Raw genomic sequence first — 21,817 nt, forward strand, 5'->3', positions numbered from 1 at the left:
AATTTATATTTCCCTGATGATGAGTGATATTGAGCATCGTTTCATGTGTCTGTTGGCCATCTGGATGTTTTCTTTGGAAAAGTGTCTATTCATGTCTTCTGCACAATTCATCACTGGGTTATTTGTTTCTCAGATGTGGAGTTTGGTAAGTTCCTTATAAATTTTGAATACCAGCCATTTATCCAACATGTAATTTGCAACTATCTTTTCCCATTCCGTTGGTTACCTTTTAGTTTTGTTGATTGTTTCCGTTGCAGTGTAGAAGCTTTTTATCTTGATGAGGTTCCAATAGTTCGTTTTTGCTCTCGATTCCCTTGCCTTTGGAGATGTGTTGAGGAAAAAATTGCTGTGGCTGAGATCAAGGAGGTTGTTTCCTGCTTTGTCCTCTAGGGTTTTGATGGTTTCCTGTCTCACATTAGGTCCTTCATCCATTTTGAAGTTATTTTTGTGTGTGGTGTAAGAAAGTGGACTAATTTCATTCTTCCACATGCTGCTGTCCAGTTCTCCCAGCCCCATTTGTTAAAGAGGATTACTTTTTTCCATTCAAATACTCTTTCCTGCTTTGTCAAAGATTAGTTGGCCAGAAATTTGTGGGTCAAATTCTGGGTTCTCTATTCTATTCCTTGGTCTATGTGTCTGTTTTTGTGCCAATACCATACTGTCTTGATGATTACAGCATTGTAGTAGAGGCTAAAGTCTAAAGGATTGTGATGCCTTTTGTTTTGTTTTGTTTTTTCATTATTATTTTGGCTATTCAGGGTCTTTTGTGGTTCCATACAAATTTTAGGATCGTTTGTTCTAGCTTTGAGAAGAATGCTGGTGCAATTTTGATTGAGATTGCATTGAATGTGCAGATTGCTTTGGGTAGTATTGACATTTTAACAATATTTATTCTTCAGATCCATGAGCATGGAATGTTTTTCCATTTCTTTGTGTCTTCTTCAATTTCCTTCATAAGTTTTCTGTAGTTTTCATCATACAGATCTTTTGTATCCTTGGTTAGGTTTATTCCTAGGATCTTTATGGTTTTTGTGGAATTGTGAATGGGATCAGTTTCTCGATTTCTCTTTCTATTGCTTCATTGTTGGTGTATAAAAATGCAACTGATTTCTGTACGTTGATTTTGTATCCTGTGACTTTGCTGAATTCATGGATGGGTTTTAGCAGACTTTTGGTAGACTCTGTCGGGTTTTCTATTTAGAGATCATGTCGTCTGTGAAAAGTAGAAGTTTGAATTCTTCTCTGACAATTTTGAAGCATTTGGTTTCCTTTTGTTGTCTGATTGCTGATTCCAGGTCTCCAGCACTATGTTAAACAACAGTGGTGAGAGTGGACATCCCTGTTGTGTTCCTGATCTCAGAGGGAAAGCTCTCCAGTTCTCCCCATTGAGGATGATATTAGCTGTGGGTTTTTCTTAAACAGCTTCTATGATGTTTAATTATGTTCCTTCTATCCTGACTTTCTTGAAGGTTTTTATTATTTTGTATTTTATCAAATGTTTTTTCTGCATCTATTGACAGGATCATATGGTTCTTATCTTTTCTTTTGTTAATGTGATGTATCACATTGATTGATCTGTGAATATTGACCCAGCCCTGCAACCTAGGAATGAATCCCACTTGATCATGGTGGATAATTCTTTTTATATGCTGTTGAATTTGATTTGGTAATATCTTGTTGAAAATTTTTGCGTCCATATTCATCAGGGATATTGGTCTGTAGTTCTTTTTTTTGCTTGGTCTCTGTCTAGTTTGGGAATCAAAGTGATGCTGGCTTCATAGAATGTGACTGGAAGTTTTCTATCCATTTCTATTTTTTGGAAAAGCTTGAGAAATATAGGTATTAAGTCTGCTTTATTTCCCTGGTAGAATTCCCCAAGGAAGCCATTTGGCCCAGGGCCCATATTTGTTGGGAGATTTTTGACAACTAAGTCAATGTCTTCACTAGCTAGGGGTCGTTCAGATTTTCTATCTCTTACTGTTTGAGTTTTGGTAGTGTTTGGGTGTTTAGGAATGCCCATTTCTTCCAGGTTGTCCAGTTTGTTGACATATAATTTTTCATAGTATTCCCTGATAATTGCTTGTGTTTCTGAGGGATTGGCTGTAATAAACACATTTTCATTCGTGATTTTATCTATTGGGGATGTCTTTCTTTTCTTTTTGAGAAGGTTGGCTAGAGTTTTATCAATTTTGTTTATTTTTTTCAAAAAACCAACTCTTAGTTTCATTGATCTGTTCTACTGTTTTTTTGGATTCTATATTGTTTATTTCTGCTCTAATCTTTATTATTTTTCATCTGCTGCTGGGTTTTAGGTGTCTTTGTTGTTCTGCTTCTAGTTTCTTCATGTGTACTGTTAGATTTTGTATTTGGAATTTTTCTTGTTCTTGAGATAGGCCTAGATTGCAATGCATTTTCCTCTTAGGACTGCCTTTGCTGCATCACAAAAGGTTTTCATTGCTGTATTTTCATTTTCATTTGTTTCCATATATATTTTTTAAATGTTTTTTATTTATTTCTAGGAGAGAGAGAAACAGCGTGAGCAGGGGAGGGTCAGAGAGAGAGGGAGTCACAGACTGAAACAGGCTCCAGGCTCTGAGCTGGCAGTCAGCACAGAGCCCGACGCGGGCCTCGAACCCACGAACCGCAAGATCATGACCTAAGCGAAAGTCGGACTCTTAACTTACTAAGCCACCCAGGCGCCCCCAGAATTCTCTCTTTATTCTTATATTTTGCCAGTTTCACTTTAATATGTCGTTCAGAAAATTGATTCACGTTACATCTGAGGGGAGTTTACTGTGCCTCTTGGATTTCAATGCCTGTTTCCCTCCCCAGGTTGGGGAAGTTCTCAGCTATGTTTTGTTCAAGTACCCCTTCAGCCCCTTTCTCTCTCTTCTTTTTCTTCTGAAATTCCTATGATACAGATATTGTTTCATTTGATTGCATCTCTTAGTTCTCTAATTCTCCTTTCATGCTCCTGTATCATTTTATCTCTTTTTCATGCCTTCCTCTTTTCTATAATTTTATCTTCTAATTCACCTATTCTCACTTCTGCCTCTTCAATCCGTGCTGTGGCCACCTCCATTTTATTTTGCACCTCATTTATAGCATTTTAAAATTCTATTTTTAAGATCCTTGATCTCTGCAGCAATGGAGTCTCTGCTGTCTTCTATTTTTTTCAAGCCCAGCGATTAATTGTTCTAAATTTCTGCTCAGTTATGTTGCTTATATCTGTTTTGATTCTTTAGCTGTCACTTCTTTTTTTTTTTTATTTCTAGGAGAGAGAGGGAGAGAGAGACAGCGTGAGCAGGGGAGGGTCAGAGAGAGAGGGAGTCACAGACTGAAACAGGCTCCAGACTCTGAGCTGGCAGTCAGCACAGAGCCCGACGTGGGCCTCGAACCCACGAACCGCGAGATCATGACCTAAGCGAAAGTCGGACACTTAACCGACTAAGCCACCCAGGCGCCCCTAGCTGTCACTTCTTCCTGGAACTTGTTTTGAGGAGAATTCCTCCGCTTCATCATTTTGGCTAGTTTTCTGTCACTTATAAGTTTTAAAAGCTCTTATGTACTCTGTATCTGTGAGCACAGCTGTATTAATGGGGGGCGGAGATAATACACTGTCCAGGGCTTGGCTGTTTAGGAGGTGTTTTTTGGAGAGTGTTACTTGGTGTCTGTTGTGTGACTTTCATTATTTTATTTCCCTATTCATACTGATGTTTTGGACCCTCCCCCAGGTGTGCTTTGATTTGTTCCTTGAAGTAGCCCTGGAAAGGAAAACAAACAGACAAACACGAAACAAAAACATGCAAACACACAAACAAATAAAACAAATAAGGTAACAAACAAAATCAAAAAACAATCTAAAAACAAAAAACTATAAGCACCAGCTACAAGTAGATAACAGGGTGGAGGCAGTGCTGATGGAAGAGCATATACAAAAAGAGAAATAGCAGGGGTGGGGAAAAAGAAAAAATGAATATTGGTCAGGCGAAAGAGGAAAATAAGGAAGAAGGTGAGGAAAAAGTAATGAAGATAAAGTTACCCAGAGAAACTATATGTCCTGATTATTCCCGAGAGATGGAAAGGAAAGTAAAAAAGGAGGTGTACAACATGCATCAAGAGAATGGATATTAAATATATCTGTTTAGGCAACCAATAAGCAGAGTATCCAGCCTAGAGGAGGGAAAAGTTTGGAAGGAGAAAACGAGAATGTATCTAAATAACAAGAATTGTCCTAGAATTAAGCCACACAATGCCACAGTGTTGGTCCATAGGAGGGGGCCATCTGGTTCCACAGCATCTATCCAGCTTCAGTAGATAGACAGCTACCCAGCATTGAGGGGCGTGGTTTGGTGTAGGTGGGTCCTGCCTCCACTGTGGGCCCTGTGTACTGATCTCTGAGGCCCTGCCTTGGTGGCTGTGGGGAGAAAAACGGTGAGCCCCCAGTTCCTTCTTCACGGACCATGTGTCCCAAATCGCTCCTTTGAATCTCCTCACTGTGCTGCGGACACATACGAGGTGGCCTGTCTCACTCCGTTGTCTCTTGTGTCCCACACTTAGCTGGGATTTTAACTCCTGCTCCATGTGTGTGATCCCCTGGCTGTGCTGCAGCACTTCAGGGGAGGGGATTGGTTTCTCCTGCTGCATACTGTGCTCCTGACCTACCGCCAAACCTGAAGCTGACTCCCCTCTTCTCCAGGTGTGTGAACAAGGCAGCTGGCCTCAGTCTGAAGAAACCCCTGCAGTTAGAGATGGGATCTTTCTCTGTTCCAGTCCAAGATTTTTCTCTCGTCCAGATACAGTCCTATGCTTCCCCAGCTGTTCTTTCTCTTCCCCTTGTCTGTCTGCAGGAGGGGATCCCTCCCCTTCATGACGATGTGGCCCATTTTATCTCCCCCATTTCACAATCACCCATCTGTGGGCTGTCTGGTTTTCCTGTTTTCTCCTTGGTAGACTTAGTCTCTTTTCCTCTCAGACTGTTGGGGTTCAAAGTCCATTGGCATCAGACCTTCTTGATTTGAGAGATGCAGGGAGTGCAGATCCTCCTACTTCTCTGCTATGTTGGCCCCTTCTAACAAATTCTTAATTATAGAGAACAAACTGATTGTTACCAGAAGGGAAGTGGGGGGGGGGGATGAATTAAGTAGTTGATAGGGATTAAATATCACAAGTGGTGTGATGAAAACCAGGTATTGTAAGTGTTGAATCACTATGTTGTAAGCCTGAAAGTAGTATTAAACTATTTGTAAACTAAGTGTAATTTGAGTGAATACTAAAAACATAAATTCTCCATTTGGCCTCTTACTTATATCTGTTTTGTTTACATCTCTGACCATGGCCTTATGTTGTTCTTTCACTTGGGATAAATTCTTCTATCTTTGTCTTTTGTCTAAGTCTTTGCCCTTTTCTCTGTGTTGGAAAAGCAAGCTATGCTAACAGACACATGAAAATATGCTCAGTATCACTCATCATCAGGGAAATACAAATCAGAACTACAATGAGACATCACCTCACATCAGTCAGAATGGCTAAAATCAACAACACAAGAAACAACAGGTTTTGATGAGGATGTAGAAAAAGGAGAGCCCTCTTACACTGTTGGTGGGAATGCAAACTGGTGCAGCCATTGTGGAAAACAGTATGGAGCCTCCTCAAAAAAAAATTAAAAATAGAACTACCTTATGTTTCAGCCAGCATGGTACTGGGTACCCAAAGTGTACAAGAACACTAATTGAAAGGGATACATACACCCTTATTTTTATAGCAGCATTATTTGCAATAGCCAAGATATGCAAGCAGCCCAAGTATTCATCAATTAATGAATGAAGAAGAGATGGTATATATATATATGCAATGGAATAGTATTCAGCCATAAAAAAACAATGAAATATTGTCATTTTCAATGACATGGATTGAGCTAGAGACAGTATTATAGTAAATGAAATAAGTTAGCAGAGAAAGACATATACCCTATGTTATCACCCATATGTCGAATTTATGAAGCAAAACAAATAAGCAAAGTGGAACAATGGAGTAGGTGAATGGGTTAAGAAGGTGATGGGGATTAAGAAGCGCACTTGTCTTCACGAGTACAGTGTGATGTATGGAAGTGTCGAATTACTGTATTTTGAACCTGGAAGTAATATAACATTGTATGTTAACTAACTGGAATTAAAATAAAAACTTTCAAAAACAGGAAAAAAAGAGAATTAGAATTGAAAATGAAGAAGTAAAATTATTCATTTGTTGATGACAAGATCTTGTATATAAAAAATTCTAAATATTCCACAAAAATTTATTAGAAATAATTAAATAATTCAGTAAAGTTTCAGGATTCAAAATTAACACACATGAATATTTGCTTTTTATAAAATAAAATGAATGATTTGAAAAGAAATATGGAAACCATCCCCTTTACAATAGGATAAAAAAAATACAATACCTAAAAAGAACTTAACCAAGAAAGTGGAAGATCTCCACACTAAAAATTATAAGATATTGATAAAAATAATTGATGAAGTCACAAATAAGCTAAAAAATATCCTATGTTCATAGGTTAGACATTTTATTTTATTTTTTTAATGTCTTATTTATTTGAGAAAGAGACAGCATGAGCAGGGGAGGGTCAGAGAGAGAGGGAGACACAGAATCTGAAACAGGCTCCAGGCTCTGAGCTAACTGTCAGCACAGAGCCTGACACGGGGCTCGAAACCACGAACTGCAAGATCATGATCTGAGCCCAAGTCGGGCGCTTAACCGATTGAGCCACCCAGGCACCCCAATATGTTAGAAATTTTAAAAACATTAAAATTTGTATGAAATCATAAAAGGCCGCAAATAAACAAAACAATCTTGCAACAGAATGAAGCCTAACACAATAAACATTCCATATTCACTGTGGCATTATTTTCAACACCCATGATACAAACAACCCAAGTGTGTGGTGCCTGGGTGGCTCAGTCGGTTAAGCGTCTGACTTTGGCTCAGGTCATGATCTCACGGTTTGTGGGTTTGAGCCCCGCGTCGGGCTGTGTGCTGACTGCCAGCTCAGAGTCTGGAGTCTATTTCAGAATCTGAATCTCCCTCTCTCTCTGACCCTCCCCTGCTCACGCTGTCTCTCTCTTCCTCTCTCAGAAATAAATAAAGCATTAAAAAAAATTAAAAACAAACAAACCCAAGTGTCTATAAGTGGATGACTGGGTAAATAGACACACACACACACACACACACACACACACACTGGCATGTTATTCAGCTATTAGAAAGAATGAAACCCTGCCTTTTGCGACAACATGGATGGGACTTCAGGACGTTTTATGACAGACGACATAAGTCAAGATAGAAAGACAAATACTGTATGTTCTCACACACTGCAGAATATTTTTAAAAGCTGACTCATAGAAACAGAAAGTACATTGGTGGTTGCCAGGGGCTGAGTGTGGAGGTAATGGAAAGATGTAGGACAAAGGGTACACACTCCCAGCTATAAGATGAATATGTTCTGGGGGCGCCTGGGTGGCTTAGTCGGTTAAGCGTCCGACTTTCGCTTGGGTCGTGATCTCGCGGTTCGTGGGTTCGGGCCCCGCATCGGGCTCTGTGCTGACTGCCAGCTCAGAGCCTGGAGCCTGTTTCAGTCTGTGACTCCCTCTCTCTCTGACCCTCCCCTGCTCACGCTGTCTCTCTCTCTCTCTCCTAGAAATAAATAAAAAACATTAAAAAAAAATTTAAAAAGTAATCATCATAAATATCCTCACTGGACTTGAGAAAAGAGTTGAGACCCTTAACAAAGACATATATATGAACCAATGAGAGATGAAGTACACAATAAATGAAATTGAAACTACATAAGATGGAATTAATGGCAAGCTACATGAAGCAGAAGAATGAATAAATGACCTGGAACACACAGTAATGAAGAGTGAACAAAGTGAACAAATGAGTGGGGAAAAGTATGCAAAATGAGAATGGTTTTAGGAAACTCAGTGACTCCATCAAACATAATAACATTCTCACTTATAGGGCTATCCAAAAAAGAAGAGAGAAAAGAGGGCAGACAAGATAAAGAAATAATAGCTGAAAACTTCCTTAATCTGGGGAAGGAAAGAGATATCCAGATGCATGAGGCACAAGATCACCCCTAAAAATCAACCCAATGAGGACCACACTAAGAAGCAAGGTAATAAAAATTAGATTAATAAATTAGATAAAGAAAAAAATGTAAAAGCAGCAAGAGAAAAGACAGTTGTATACAAGGGAAAACCACAAGGCAATAAGTGGATATTTCATTAGAAAGTTTGCAGACCAGAAGAGAGTGGCAAGATATAGTCAAAGTGCTGAAAGGGAAAAGTCCTTAGCCAAGAATACTCTATCTAGCAAAGCTATCATTCAAAATACAAGGAGAGAGAAAGAGTTTCTCAGACAAACAAAAACTAAAGGAGTTTATGACGAATATATCATCCTTAGAGGAAATATTAAAGAAGACTCTTTAAGTGCAAAGGGAGACCATAAGTGAGAGTGTGAAAAGTAAAAAACAAAACTAAGTGTTTCTGTAAAATTCAGTCAAGGGATTCATAAAATAAAAGGATGTAAAATATGACAACATATATCTAAAGCATGGGATTTAAATTTTTTTAAGTTTCTTTGTTTGTTTATTTATTTAGAAAGATGAGTGGGGGGAGGCAGAGAAAGAGGAGAGAGAGGGAGAATCCCAAGCAGGCTCCACACTGTCAGCATGGAGACCAATGTGGGGTTTGAACTCACAAACTGTGAGATCATGACCTGAGTTGAAGTTAGGCTCGATTGAGCCACCCAGGCCCCCTGGGGTTTAAACTTAAGTGACCATCAACTCAATATAGACTGCTAATACCCAGAAGATGGTTTATGCAAAAGTAATGGTAACCACAAGTCAAGAACTAGTAATAGATATGCAAACTGAAGAACAAGGAATCCAAGCATATCACTAAAGAGAGCTAACAAACCATGAAAGAGAGCAAAAAAAGACAGGATCAGAGAAAATTTATAAAAACAACCACAAAACAAGTATCAAAATGGCAACAAAAACTACCATTCCCACTTGCCCTGAGACTCTGGCAACCACCATTCTACCTTCTTTCTCTATGAATTTGACTATTCTAGACACCTCATATAAGTGGAACCACAAAATACTTGTCTTTTTATGTCTGGATTATTTTACTTAGCATAATGCTTTCAAGGTTGATCCATGTTGTATCATGTGTCAGAATTTCATTCCTTTTTAAGGCTGAATAATATTTCTGTTGTACATATGTACTACTATTTTTTAATCCATTCTTCCATCAATGGATATTTGGATTGTTTCCACCTTTTGGCTATTGTAAAAAATGCTGCTTGGGGCACCTGGGTAGCTCAGTCGTTTAAGCATCCAACTTCGGTTCCTGTCATGATCTGACCATTCCTGAGTTTGAACTCCGCATTGAGCTCTGTGCTGAAAGCTCAGAGCCTGGAAGGAACCTGTGTCAGATTCTGTGTCTCCTTCTCTCTGTCTGCCCCTTCTCTGCTTGCACTCTCTCTCTCTCTCCCTCTCTCTCAAAAAATAACATTATTTTTTTATTTTTTATTTATTATTAATTTTTAAATAGTTTACTGTCAAGTTGTTTTACATATAACATCCAGTGCTCATCCCAACAAGTGCCCTCCCCATGCCCATCACCCCCTTCCCCTCTCCTCCACCCCCATCAGCCCTCAAAATGCTGGTATGAGCATATGGGTGTAAAAATATCGGTTTTATTTTTCATTTCTTTTGGGTATATACCTAGAAGTGGAATAGTTGGATCATATGGTAATTCTATGTTGATTTTTTTTTAAGTTCTACCATACAGCTTTTTACAAGAGTTGCACCATTTCACATTCCCCAACAATACACAAAGTTTCCAATTTCTCCATATTCTTATCTACACTATTTTCTGTTTTCTGTGTTTTTCTTCCAATAATAGTTATTTTAATGGGTGTGAAGTGATTCCTTATTGTGGTTTTGATGTGCATTTCCCTAATTAGTGATGTTGAACATCTTTTCAGGTGCCATTTGTATCTCTTCTTTGTAGAAATATCTTTTCAAATCCTTTGTCCATTTTTTAACTGTTTGCTTTTGTTGTTCTTGAGTTGTAGGACTCCTTATGTATTCTGGATATTAATTCTCTATCAGATATATGATTTGCACATATTTTCTCCTACCTCCATGGGCTGTCTTTGAACTCTGTTGATAGTATTTTTTGGTGAACAAATGTTTCTAATTTGAAGAAGTCCAATTTATTTATTTTTTCTTTCGTTGCCTCTGCTTTTGGTGTCACATACTTTTGTTGTATGTAATGAAACATATAATTCCCTTTATGGTTTCTGTGACTACATGTATGATTATGAAGGAATCTTCAGTCTCAAAATTATATGACATACATTCTCTTTGTCTTTGAATAGTTTGATTTACCTTCATAATATATTTAAGTAACAATGCATTTTCTTTTAAAATTACATTTTTAGAAACTACTTAAATACACTGGAATATGTTAGTGAGAGGGAAAAGTTTATAAAAGAATTTATCTCAAGTTTATCTTTAGAAAACTCTAGCCTAAACAGAACACATACATAGACATGTTAGAAAGAAAAAGACCAAAATGTTCACAATGGTTCTCTCAGGGTTGTGAGATTACTAGTGATTTCAGTTATACTCTAAAAATTTTCTCATTTCCCAAAGTTTACAAAAATGAGCATGTGTTGTATTTATTTCAGAAAACTGCAAGGAATGGTGCAACTCTAGAACCAGAAAAAGGAAACTTGGAATGCAAAGTACTCATAACAAGGGAACTACCCGATCAATACATAAGCTTGAAAATTGAATTCTGTAAATATTGTAATGGTACATAGAGATAAAGTATATAAAAAGAAAAAAATTGCCTGTATACTGCAAGAGTCTGAAAAGAAATAAAATATGTAAACAGTTTTTATCTCTGTGATAATGACACAATACAGGTTGCTTAAATCTGGGAAATAGTAAAATTTTTTAAATTGTTCAATTAATAAATGATCAGCATTGGAAATATGGACAAAATAAACATCACCAATGATTCCTATCCAGAGGAAATTTTTTTTATATTTTATTGCCAAGTTGGCTTCCAAATAACACCCAGTGCTCATCCCCACAAGTGTCCTTCCTTATGACCATCACCCCCCTTCTCCTCTCTCCCACCCCCATCAGCCCTCATTTTGTTCTCAGCATTCAATTTGCCTCTCTCCCTCTACCCAACTGTTTTCTCCCCTTATCCCTCATGGTCTTCTGTTAATTTTCCAAGAGGAAATTTTTAAATGGCTGCATACATAGCATTCTACCTTGTGAATACTCTATCATATATTTAACCACGTCTTTAATGCTGAGATTTAGATTATTTTCAGTAACTCAAACGTGTCAAGCAAGTGCTATGATTTGTAAAATAAATATTACTTTACATTTAAACATTTCTTTTTAAAATTCCCAGTGGCTTGAGAGCCAGCATAAAAAGGAGGACAAGGGAAGTCTGTATTAGGAGGGAGTTACTGGTAAGCCAGGCAACTGGTTTATTGTCTTGTGTGTTCATGTCAGACTGTTGGATACAGCGCTTTGGATCTTCACCAAAATTTAACTAGGCTGTGTTTCACCTTAACGCTTATCTTTTTTTAAATCTTTTTAAAAATAGTTTATTATCAAGTTGGTTTCCATATAACCCCCAGTACTCATCCCCACAAATGCCCTCCTCCATGCCCATCACCCCCCTTCCCCTCCTCCCCACACCCATCAGTCCTCAAGTTTGTTCTCAGCATTCAAGGGTCGCTCATGGTTTGCCTCCCTCTCTCTACTCCCCATTTCCCCCTTCTCTAATCACGTCATCTGTCCCCTCTCCAACCATTTCCTGTCCCCAGGAAATGTTATGAGGCGTTTCCAATTTAAAATTGCTGTTCACTTACCATATAGCTTGTGGAAAATACAGTAAAAAACAAAATATAGAATATTTAAATCACTGACAGTTACACCATCCTAAGACCAAGATTGCTAGTTTTTTTTTTACTGTTTTTGCTTTTAGCCTCTCTTTATAAATCCCTCCACCCCCACCCCCACCCCTTTCCTCTTCCCCAGAGCCTGGGGCTAAAATTAAAGGGACAAATATAGGATGGGTAGATGCCTTGTCTTCTCTCCTTGTCCGACATTTTGGTTACTATTTTCTTTCAGCTTTTTTGGAATTATAAAAGTATAAAACCAGTTACAAATTGAAGGAATAAACAAATAAAATCTAAGTTTCTGGAAAACTCAAGGGGTGGGGGTTGGGATTGGAGGTTAAGTTAGAGGTAGATGAATCAGCTAAATTAGAGAACATGGTGAGGTGAGCGGGCTTGGAAACTTGATAGATCTAATAAATTATTGGCTCAGGATTTATCAATCACTACAGCCCAGCAAATGAAATTAAAAGCAGAGTCGTAGGGGCGGGAGGGAGTGACGCAGCAAACTATATGCACCAAGAAAATCTAGTCAGGAGACAGCTGCGTAATCATCTTGCGGCACCGTTTTTTCTTGAGGCACTAGCAGCTTGCGGAGGAGGTCCGCCCACTGCAGCTTTCTGCAGTCTCTGGCTGGTTCCTGCAAAACCGACCATCGCCTCCTTTGCACTCCAGCCCAGGGCACCCTTGCCTCCGTTCGGTTCTCACAACTTCAGCACAGCCTTCATCTCGGCAGCAGCCTCAACCGTCAGTCTCGCAGCCCCTCCACTACTGCGAGTTCCACCTCTGCCCCAGCCGCCGCTGCTTCTGCTGTTCCGGTGAGTCCTTCCCCTGCGGAGGTCAGTTCTCCTCATCTTGGCGGTAGCCACCTTTCGCGTGTACGGTCCTTTGAAAAATGGCCGAGTCAGCCGACCACAAAGAACTGTTAGAATCTAGTCAAGAAGAGGCTGGTAATAAAGTAATGATGGAGGGACCCGGGGATCAACCGGAGCGCAGTGAAGATGTCGCAGCTGGGCCCGGAGACGCTAAAGAGCGCGGTGAGGAAGCCGCCGCAGGGGCTGGGGAAGAAGGGGAGAAAGGTGAAGATGCTGCTGCTGGGTCCGGGGAAGGCAGGGTAAAAGATGAAGATACTGATGAGGATTCAGACACAGACCGTCCAAAAGGACTTATTGGTTATCTTTTAGATACAGACTTTGTTGAAAGTCTGCCGTTGAAAGTTAAGTACCGTGTGTTAGCCCTCAAAAAACTTCAAACTAGAGTGGCCAATCTGGAATCCAAATTTCTGAGGGAATTTCATGGCATTGAAAGAAAGTTTGCTGAAATGTATCAACCTTTATTGGAAAAAAGACGTCAGATCATAAATGCAATCTATGAACCTACAAAAGAGGAATGTGAATATAAATCAGACTCTGAGGATTATGATGATGAGATGTATGATGATGAAGAGATGGATGGTAATGAGGAGGGTCTGGTACATGAGTACATGGATGAGGATGATGGTTGTGAAGGAGATTATTATGATTATGCTGTTGAGGAAGATGATGACGATGAGGAGGATAGTGATGACGACATTGACGCTACTGGAGAAGAGAATAAAGAACAGGATCCTAAAGGAATTCCTGATTTTTGGCTGACTGTCTTAAAAAACGTTGACACACTCACTCCTTTGATTAAGAAATATGATGAGCCTATCCTGAAGCTCCTGACAGATATTAAAGTGAAACTTTCAGATCCTGGCGAGCCTCTCAGTTTCACACTAGAATTTCACTTCAAGCCCAATGAATATTTTAAAAATGAGCTGTTAACAAAGACTTACGTGCTGAAGTCAAGGCTGTCGTATTATGATCCCCATCCCTATAGGGGAACTGCGATTGAGTATTGCACAGGCTGTGAGATAGATTGGAATGAAGGTAAGAATGTCACTTTGAAAACCATCAGGAAGAAACAGAAACACCGGATCTGGGGAACAATCCGAACTGTAACTGAAGACTTTCCCAAGGATTCATTCTTCAATTTCTTTACTCCTCATGGAATCAGCTCCAGTAGAAAGGATGGAAATGATGATTTTTTACTTGGTCACAATTTACGTACTTACATAATACCAAGATCAGTGTTGTTTTTCTCAGGTGATGCACTTGAATCTCAGCAGGAGGGGGTAGTTAGGGAAGTTAATGATGCAATTTATGACAAAATTATTTATGATAATTGGATGGCTGCAATAGAGGAGGTTAAAGCTTGTTGCAAAAATCTTGAGGGAATAGTAGAAGATGTTGATCGCTAAAGCAAAGTGTACTTGATCCTGACATTAACTGCTGTAGATCTAGTTACTCAAGATATAAGAAATTAGAGGCTTGTGTGCTGATTTTTTCTTGTAGAGCCATTTAAAACATAGGTCTCAGAAATATAAGAGAAATTTATGTGACCTTGTATTATTAGTAGAATGTTTTCAAGAAATATAAACTGTGGTAGATGATTTAAAATATCTATATAGTGTATGTAGTTTAATCCCTCTAAAGTCCTTTTAACATGTAGCTATTAATCTGTGGCTGTGAATATTATCAGAACTGCTAAAAGAGACCAACATTTATTTGGAAAGAAAATCTTGGAGAACCAACCCAAGGCTTTTTGCAGCTGTTTGTTTTTTATATTTGTGTTTTCTTAGTCTTCTCTTTAGTGGGTTTATTCTGTTGTACCTGCTTCATTTTGCAAGATAATACAGTGGAATTTAAAACTTGAAGGCTTAAGAAGTCCGCATATGGTTAAAATTTTCAGGAAAAATCATATTTATTGTTAATAACAGCTTATCAATAGGCTCTTGTATTTTATGTGACCATGGTAAATAATAAAACTTAGTGATATTGAGGTTATTGTTTATCAGTGAAGTGTTAATTACAGTACTTTCAAAAGATTGCCACATGTTGTTCTGTGTAATTATGTAAATGTAATTTACATAATGTAAATTATGTAATTTCCCTTCCTGTAGTACACTTAATCATTCATTGGAAGTAATCACCTTACCATTTTGAAAAGTTCTTTTCATGTTCTTTCACTGCAAAATAAAATAAATAAAAATTTCAGAGTGTTTCCTGTTTTACAACTTATCTTTTTTTCTCATTATGAAGGTGTTATGTTTATTGGAAAACATCTAAGAAATACTAAAAAATACATTAATTAAACCAAAATCCAGGGGCTCCTGGGTGGCTCAGTCGGTTAAGCGTCCGACTTCAGCTCAGGTCATGATCTCACGGTTCTTGGGTTAGAGCCCCCCGCGTCAGGCTCTGTTGCTGATAGCTAGCTCAGAGCCTGGAGCCTGTTTCAGATTCTGTGGATCCCTCTCTTTCTGACCCTCCCCTGCTCACGCTGTCTCTCTCTCTCTCTCTCAGAAATAAATAAAACCATTAAAAAACCCCCACAAAATCCTTATACCCACTCCCCAAAGATAAGCACTGTTAATGTCTTGATTTATTTTCTATTACTTTTCTATGTGTTTAAATATGCAAGAAGATTTACTAACACTAAGATGTGCAAAGAAACTATCTTAGGTTTTATAAGTAATCTAATTTTAATTCTGAGTCCACCTCCATACCCCAAGTTTGCAGAGAAACAAAAATCTCAGTTTTTGTCCAGTAAATTGACTGCTTTTTTAAATATAATTTAAACACTGCATAAATAACAAGCTCCTGTGTGTTTGTCTATATTTCAGATTTACCTATCCTTCCACAATGTCATCTGGGTGTACAGGGGCTTATATTGTTTTATGACATTGGCGGAGGGGGATGGGGATGCACTGACTAGGGAAAAGGGATGTGGTTGGTTAGAGAGCTGACTTTGTCCCAGAGTTGACATTGCTTTCTTCATGTCTGGAAATCCAGAGGTTTGGCTTCCCATTTTGGTAGACTCTGTGAAGGTCACATCTATCCCTCTGGGCCAACAGGGAATTTTTAAATCCCTTCCAAGCCATGTGAGATCTGAGAGTGGCTAAGAAGTGGTGTGTCTCGTTATTGCTGCCTATCCACTCTTCCATCCCAGGTGATTGTGATGTGATCTCACAGAATTATAAGATGAAATTGGAACACAATCTCTTCTGCTTGTGACTTATTCCTCCATTATTGAACATGCTTCCTTCACTGATTTATTTTTAACCTCTGCTTCATCTTTACAAGGAGGAGGAAGATAGGGGCTTTTTCTTTCCTTTTCCTGTCTGGATGGGACCCTACTCTAAATATATCTTTCTCCCATGGTCAATAGTAAATGCTCACTTGCTTTTCTATGGGGCTGTAATAGTTGGCAGGGTATAAGGAACTAGAGGCAACTTACTATTATAGGGGAACCTAAGTTGGGAAATACTTACAATGTATGCTTGATACATGTAAACATTTTCAGTCTTCACCCTCAATCTTGACCTGTGTTAAATTCCCAACTCCTCTCCAATACCTTCCACAAAATTAAGATTGGGAGCCTTTTAGTTGTAGTTATTGTTATGTATTAGAAAGTCAGGAACATGTGTGTATCTTTCCCACTATTTTACAGAGGAGGATCAGGCATCTTGAAGTCCCTCCTTGTCCCTTTCTCTTGCCTACAGAGGAGAGCAGTAAAGCTGCTTTCTGGGCTTTCTGTAAGGGCAGGCCAGCCCCTTTGCTTTATCCTTCATGTTAGTGGTGCCCAGCCAAAGACCAGCAAGGATATACCCATAGTTGAATAAGGACAGACCAAAGTTGAACATACCCATAGTCTCCATCATTGCCATGAGGGAGAACACACATCCTGGGGAACCACTGTATGTTATCAGTAAGTAAGTGTTAGAAAACATATTGCAGAATTTGGGCTTTGGTTGTGTGATTTGGTGGAGTGTCTATGGAAGTGGGGGTTTATTCTATGTTGTAGGACAATTTAGTGATTGATAGTTCAATAAGTCTCATCTATAGGGAGGAGAGACTAGAACAAGCATAAAGCTGTAATTGGTAAAGTTGTTGTAGCCACTCATTTTAGTTAGAATGGCAGTGATGTTTTGTGTTTTGTGAATGACACAGTGACCTTGTTTTTGTCTGTGCTTAGACAAAATTAGGTGGCCTTGCTTTGTCTCATTTTGGTACAGTCCCAGCATAGCCTTGTCTGAAGTTGGTATTCTATGAGATGGTTTATATTCAATAGGATAGCACGGCCTAGCTGTGAGGATCAGACCAGCTTCCTAATGTCAGGGACTGCTTTTTATATTTCCTTCTCTTTCACCCCTTCTCAGGGATGAATCATCCTGAGAAGGGGTGAAACAGTTTGAGGCTGTCATCACTCTCTTAGCTTGTCTTGGGATGGATGTTCATTTGATTTGAGTTTAGACTAGTGTAAAGGAAGTTTAGGCTTTGAGGGTAGGCCATAGGCTTCAGCCCACATACCAGAGAGGCCTATACTAGGATTTAGGGCCCAAGTGTGACTAAGAATATAATTTTTACCTTAATTTTTTTGGTAATTGTTCTTTTAAAAAATGTATCATTTATACAGTCCTGAAAGAGTTGTTGAGGTGGCTATTAGGCCTTGTTAGAATTTAGATATTCCCAGGGAATATACTGAAATGCCTAAATACAATGAAATTCCATTTTTTGGGTACCTAATAGTTTATGGTGTAAATTACAGTACTTAGTATTATATATCATAGGGCAGAGTGATTCATCTTTCAAGCCAGGCTGATTAAATTCAAATCCCAATTTTTAAATTTATTAGTCGGGTGACCTTATACAAGCTACTTTGTGTGTCTTAGTTTCCATATCTGTAAAAATATAATAATAATTGAGGGGAGCCTGGGTGGCTTAGTCGGTTAAGCGTCCAACTTTCGCTTAGGTCATGATCTCGCGGTTCGTGGGTTCGAGCCCTGCGTCGGGCTCTGTGCTGACTTCCAGCTCAGAGCCTGGAGCCTGTTTCGGAGTCTGTGTCTCCCTCTCTCATTGACCCTCCCCTGCTCACGCTCTCTCTCTCTCTCTCTCTCCTAGAAATAAATAAAAATATTTAAAAAAATATAATAATAATTGTGTATCTACCTCATAGATTATGAAGATTTAATTGGCTTATATGAAGTGCTTGAAATCTGCATGGCAATAGTGAGTGCTGTATAAAGTGTATCTGTATTATTTTTATTACTAAGTTTTTATCTATGAAATATTCAAAACTGGTATACAATAGGATACAGTAAATTTTTATTGAGTTATTAATAATTGTCTCCCTAATTTGTTTCCAATCAAACAAAAAGTGAAAGTACATACTTTGCAGTTTAATAACAAAATCTCCAGGATTTCTGCAAGTATGAAGGAAGGCTAAGTGGCAAATTTCGTGCAGTACTTAAAGTACTGGCAAGGAACTGGCAAGCCTGGTTAATGAAGAAGAAAATATAGTGACTGTGTTGTTACTTCCTCACTACACTCTACTATTATCTTTGTAGCTGTGTACACCAAACTCAACACTCACCACAGGCCATTTGTTCGCTGGCCAATGATGCATTATTAAATTAAAATATTTAGAAACCAGAGAAAAATAGAATACAGAAAATAAGAACCACATGAAATTATATATCATCCGTAGGTATATAACAGATTTTATTTTTTAGTTACCACACAGGTATGTATGCAACATGTAGCTGATTATTTTAAATTATATGATCTTTTAAAAATAAATAAGTTTAACATGTAATACATTTCTGAAATGTATTTTCTCTGAAAAAAAATTTTTTTTGCCAAATAATACAAGGTTTTTAAAAAATCCTATTTTTGAGAGAGAGATATAGATAGAGCGCGAGGGAAGGAGGAGCAGAGAGAGAGGGAGACGGAATTCGAAGCAGGCTCCAGGCTGGGAGCTGCCAGCACAGAGCATGACCTGAGCTGAAGTCTGACGCCCAACCCACTGAGTTACCCAGGTGCTTCGAATAATACAGGCTTTTTAAAGCGAAAGAGAAAAGAATGTCCCAAAGTAAACAATCTCTGCCTGTTTTTTAAAACAACTCTAATGATCCATTTGTTGATCTATTCTCAGGGTGTTTTAAGACAATAAAAACTCTCCGGGTCATGCAGCCAAAATGGGTAATCACTACCTTCCATTCTGCAGGTGTACATACCTCTCTTCTGGCCCTTCGGGCTGGGTGTGGGTGTGTGTGAAGCGCGCGCTTGCTTCTTTGTGTTTGCGCGACGTCCCGCGTGGGATGGGTTAAAGTGGGAAGGAAGCTAGTACCGAATGGTCACGTGTGATAAAGGACCCTAGCCCTGGTAAAACTTCTATTAGGGCGCGTGCGAGAATACGTGGGGGCGGGGGAGACAAGGCTGAATCATCATGGAGGCCGCTAGTGTAAGTATCCTCTTTGGCCTTTGTGCGAGCGATCGTGCGTCCGTGCGTGTGTGTGTGTGCGCGCGCGTGTGCGCGCATGCAGGTCAAAAGGAGTGGGTGAGTCGTCTTCCTGGCTCCAGTGCTTTATGAAACCATATTGTGTAATAGTGCCTGTGGCCGGTAAGAAGAGAGGCAGTTCTGGCGGTCTGGCAGAGGCATACCGAGGTCGGGTGCCATCAGTGGTTTTGGAGATGGGAAGTAGAGATGCGTTCTTCCGCGATGAAGTCAAGGTCGACTTGTCTGTCTGCTAAAGCGAAGGTACCCAGAGGGAAGGCAAAGATAAGTGACAGCGTAGTGGGAGGATCCTGACTTGGTTAGCATCTGGTCTGACCCACACCTAGGGGAAAGAGAAACTTATGCGAAAGACAAGAGGAGTGTTCCAGAATTGGATAATGTCGGGCGGGGGGGAGGTTTTGGTTTCAAATACCTGCAGAATAGATATCCTTTTGGTTGATGAAGTACAGTGGCACCTTGGGTCCAGGACAGATTTGGGTCAGGTGTATATAAATACAAGTATGTACATGTATACAAGAAGTAGTGTATATAAAAGGTGGATTGCTGATTCTGACACCTATGGAGTACTTCAATGTCAATACTAGTGTAGGTGTATTTGGAAGATGAAATCAGCGATGTTAATCATCTATTTGTGATTTACTGCTTCTGTAAAGTACAGAATCTGTGTATTAACTTAAACTTCATATGAAAGGATCAGCATTCCAATCCAGTGTATCACTTGACATGAGAAAAAAAGGTCTCCAAGCAGATTGGTGTTTAAATAAAAATTTCACAAGGCAACTTCATGAAAATGGTGAAAGATGGCTATATTTTTACATTTTCTATTTCACATTTAACATGCTCTCAGACTCTTTCACTCACACACACACACACACACCTATATGATCCAGAGTGAGAGGAGGCTCATGGTCAGAAAGATTCACAACAGGTGGAGACAGTAGGGAGTGCTTTTATCATTTTGTATTTATACATCAGCTATAAAGGTGAGAGGAGGTAATAAATATTGATATTATGTCTATGTATGTGCATGCTTGCATCTCTGCATATATGTGCATGTTTTAATGTGAAATATGTCAGTAACAAGTGGAAATGAGATTCACACCATAAATCTTTTTTGCTCAAGATATCACCTATAGTTTGCCAGCATTTGCACTTCATGGTCAAGTATTAAATTGCATACTCTTACTTTATGTTAATGTGGTATTTTAGGGAATTTCAGAATTATGTTCTCACTAGTTTGGGTAAGGGTGATTATCTCCATTTTTCAGATGAGAAATCTGAGCTACAGACATTGTAATTTGTCAGTACCATTCAGTTAGTGGTGCAGGAGTTTATATTTGATCTCATTGCTCATGCTCTTTTTATCGCACTATGCTGCCTTCAGTGAAACTGAATGATGAATGATATTGCAAGTTAGCTTAATATCAAAATGCCTCTGCTCATATTAAAGGTGCTTGGTACTAGTGTAGGGATAGATATTAACATAAATCTTTAATTGATTTAATGTATTTTAATAGCTAGGCTGAAGCTTTTTAAGAAAACTTCCTAATGCAGGTTAACAATACAAAATTATTACAGGAATTAACTCTTGTTTTCTCTTAAATATTCTATAATTTAGATGTTGCTAATGTGACCTATTCTTTCTCACATAATCATAGGTTTAATTTAAATTTATTGCTTTTTTAAATCTCAATTTTAAAATCTCAGTTCTTGTTTCTATTGTGGAGCTTGTATATAATGTGATCTGGGTCACCACTTTCCATATCTATATAGTAGTGCCTAGGTCATACGATTGTTTTGATAATTCATTGTGATAATGACTGCGCAGCACTTAGCACAATGCCTGGCACATAGCAAGCCCTAAAATATTAAGTTGTGGTTATTATTATCATAATCATTATCGCTTCTTAGGATTGTTATGGAGAAAAAATTATCATATCATGGGCTTGATACATAATAAGGGTTTAATAAATTATGGCTACTATTTTATAGCTTTATATTCCTGAGGTGATCACAAATAAGAGGATTTGAGGTCATTTTCTTTTGTCATTTTCTCTCATTTTTAAACTTTTTATTTGAAGTAATTAGAGACTCACAGGCAGGTGCAAAAATAGAACATAATTACACGAGCTCTGTAGGATTATGCTTTTTGCCAGATTTTGGAAATTTTCAGCTTTAATTTCCTTGAATATTTTGTCAGCTCCACAGCCCTTCTTTTTTTTCTGGAACCTAGATGACATGAATGTTAGATCTTTTATTATTGTTATGGGTTTCATGGTTCTGTTCATTTTTTCAGTCTATTTTCTCTTTGTTGTTCAAATAGGGTCAATTCTATTTATCTGTGTTCTAGTTCACTGATTATTTCCTACAGATCTGCATTTTGCTATTGAACCCATTCAGTGTGTTTATTTATTTTATTTTTTTCAACTTTATTTCTATTTGG

General features: G+C 38.5%; 1 protein-coding gene across 1 annotated transcript; it reads left to right on the forward strand.

Moving 5' to 3' along the window:
- The first annotated feature begins 12,569 nt into the window (after positions 1-12,569).
- Positions 12,570-15,044, forward strand: NAP1L2 (nucleosome assembly protein 1 like 2). The gene has a single exon (XM_039222354.1). It carries the CDS (start codon positions 12,893-12,895, stop codon positions 14,276-14,278), a length of 1,386 nt encoding a protein of 461 aa, XP_039078285.1. The 5' UTR covers positions 12,570-12,892; the 3' UTR covers positions 14,279-15,044.
- The last annotated feature ends 6,773 nt before the right edge of the window (positions 15,045-21,817 follow it).

The sequence above is a fragment of the Hyaena hyaena genome, unplaced genomic scaffold (genome assembly GCF_003009895.1).
Source record: "Hyaena hyaena isolate Hyena2069 unplaced genomic scaffold, ASM300989v1 scaffold_1115, whole genome shotgun sequence".
Classification (NCBI taxonomy): Eukaryota; Metazoa; Chordata; class Mammalia; order Carnivora; family Hyaenidae; genus Hyaena; species Hyaena hyaena.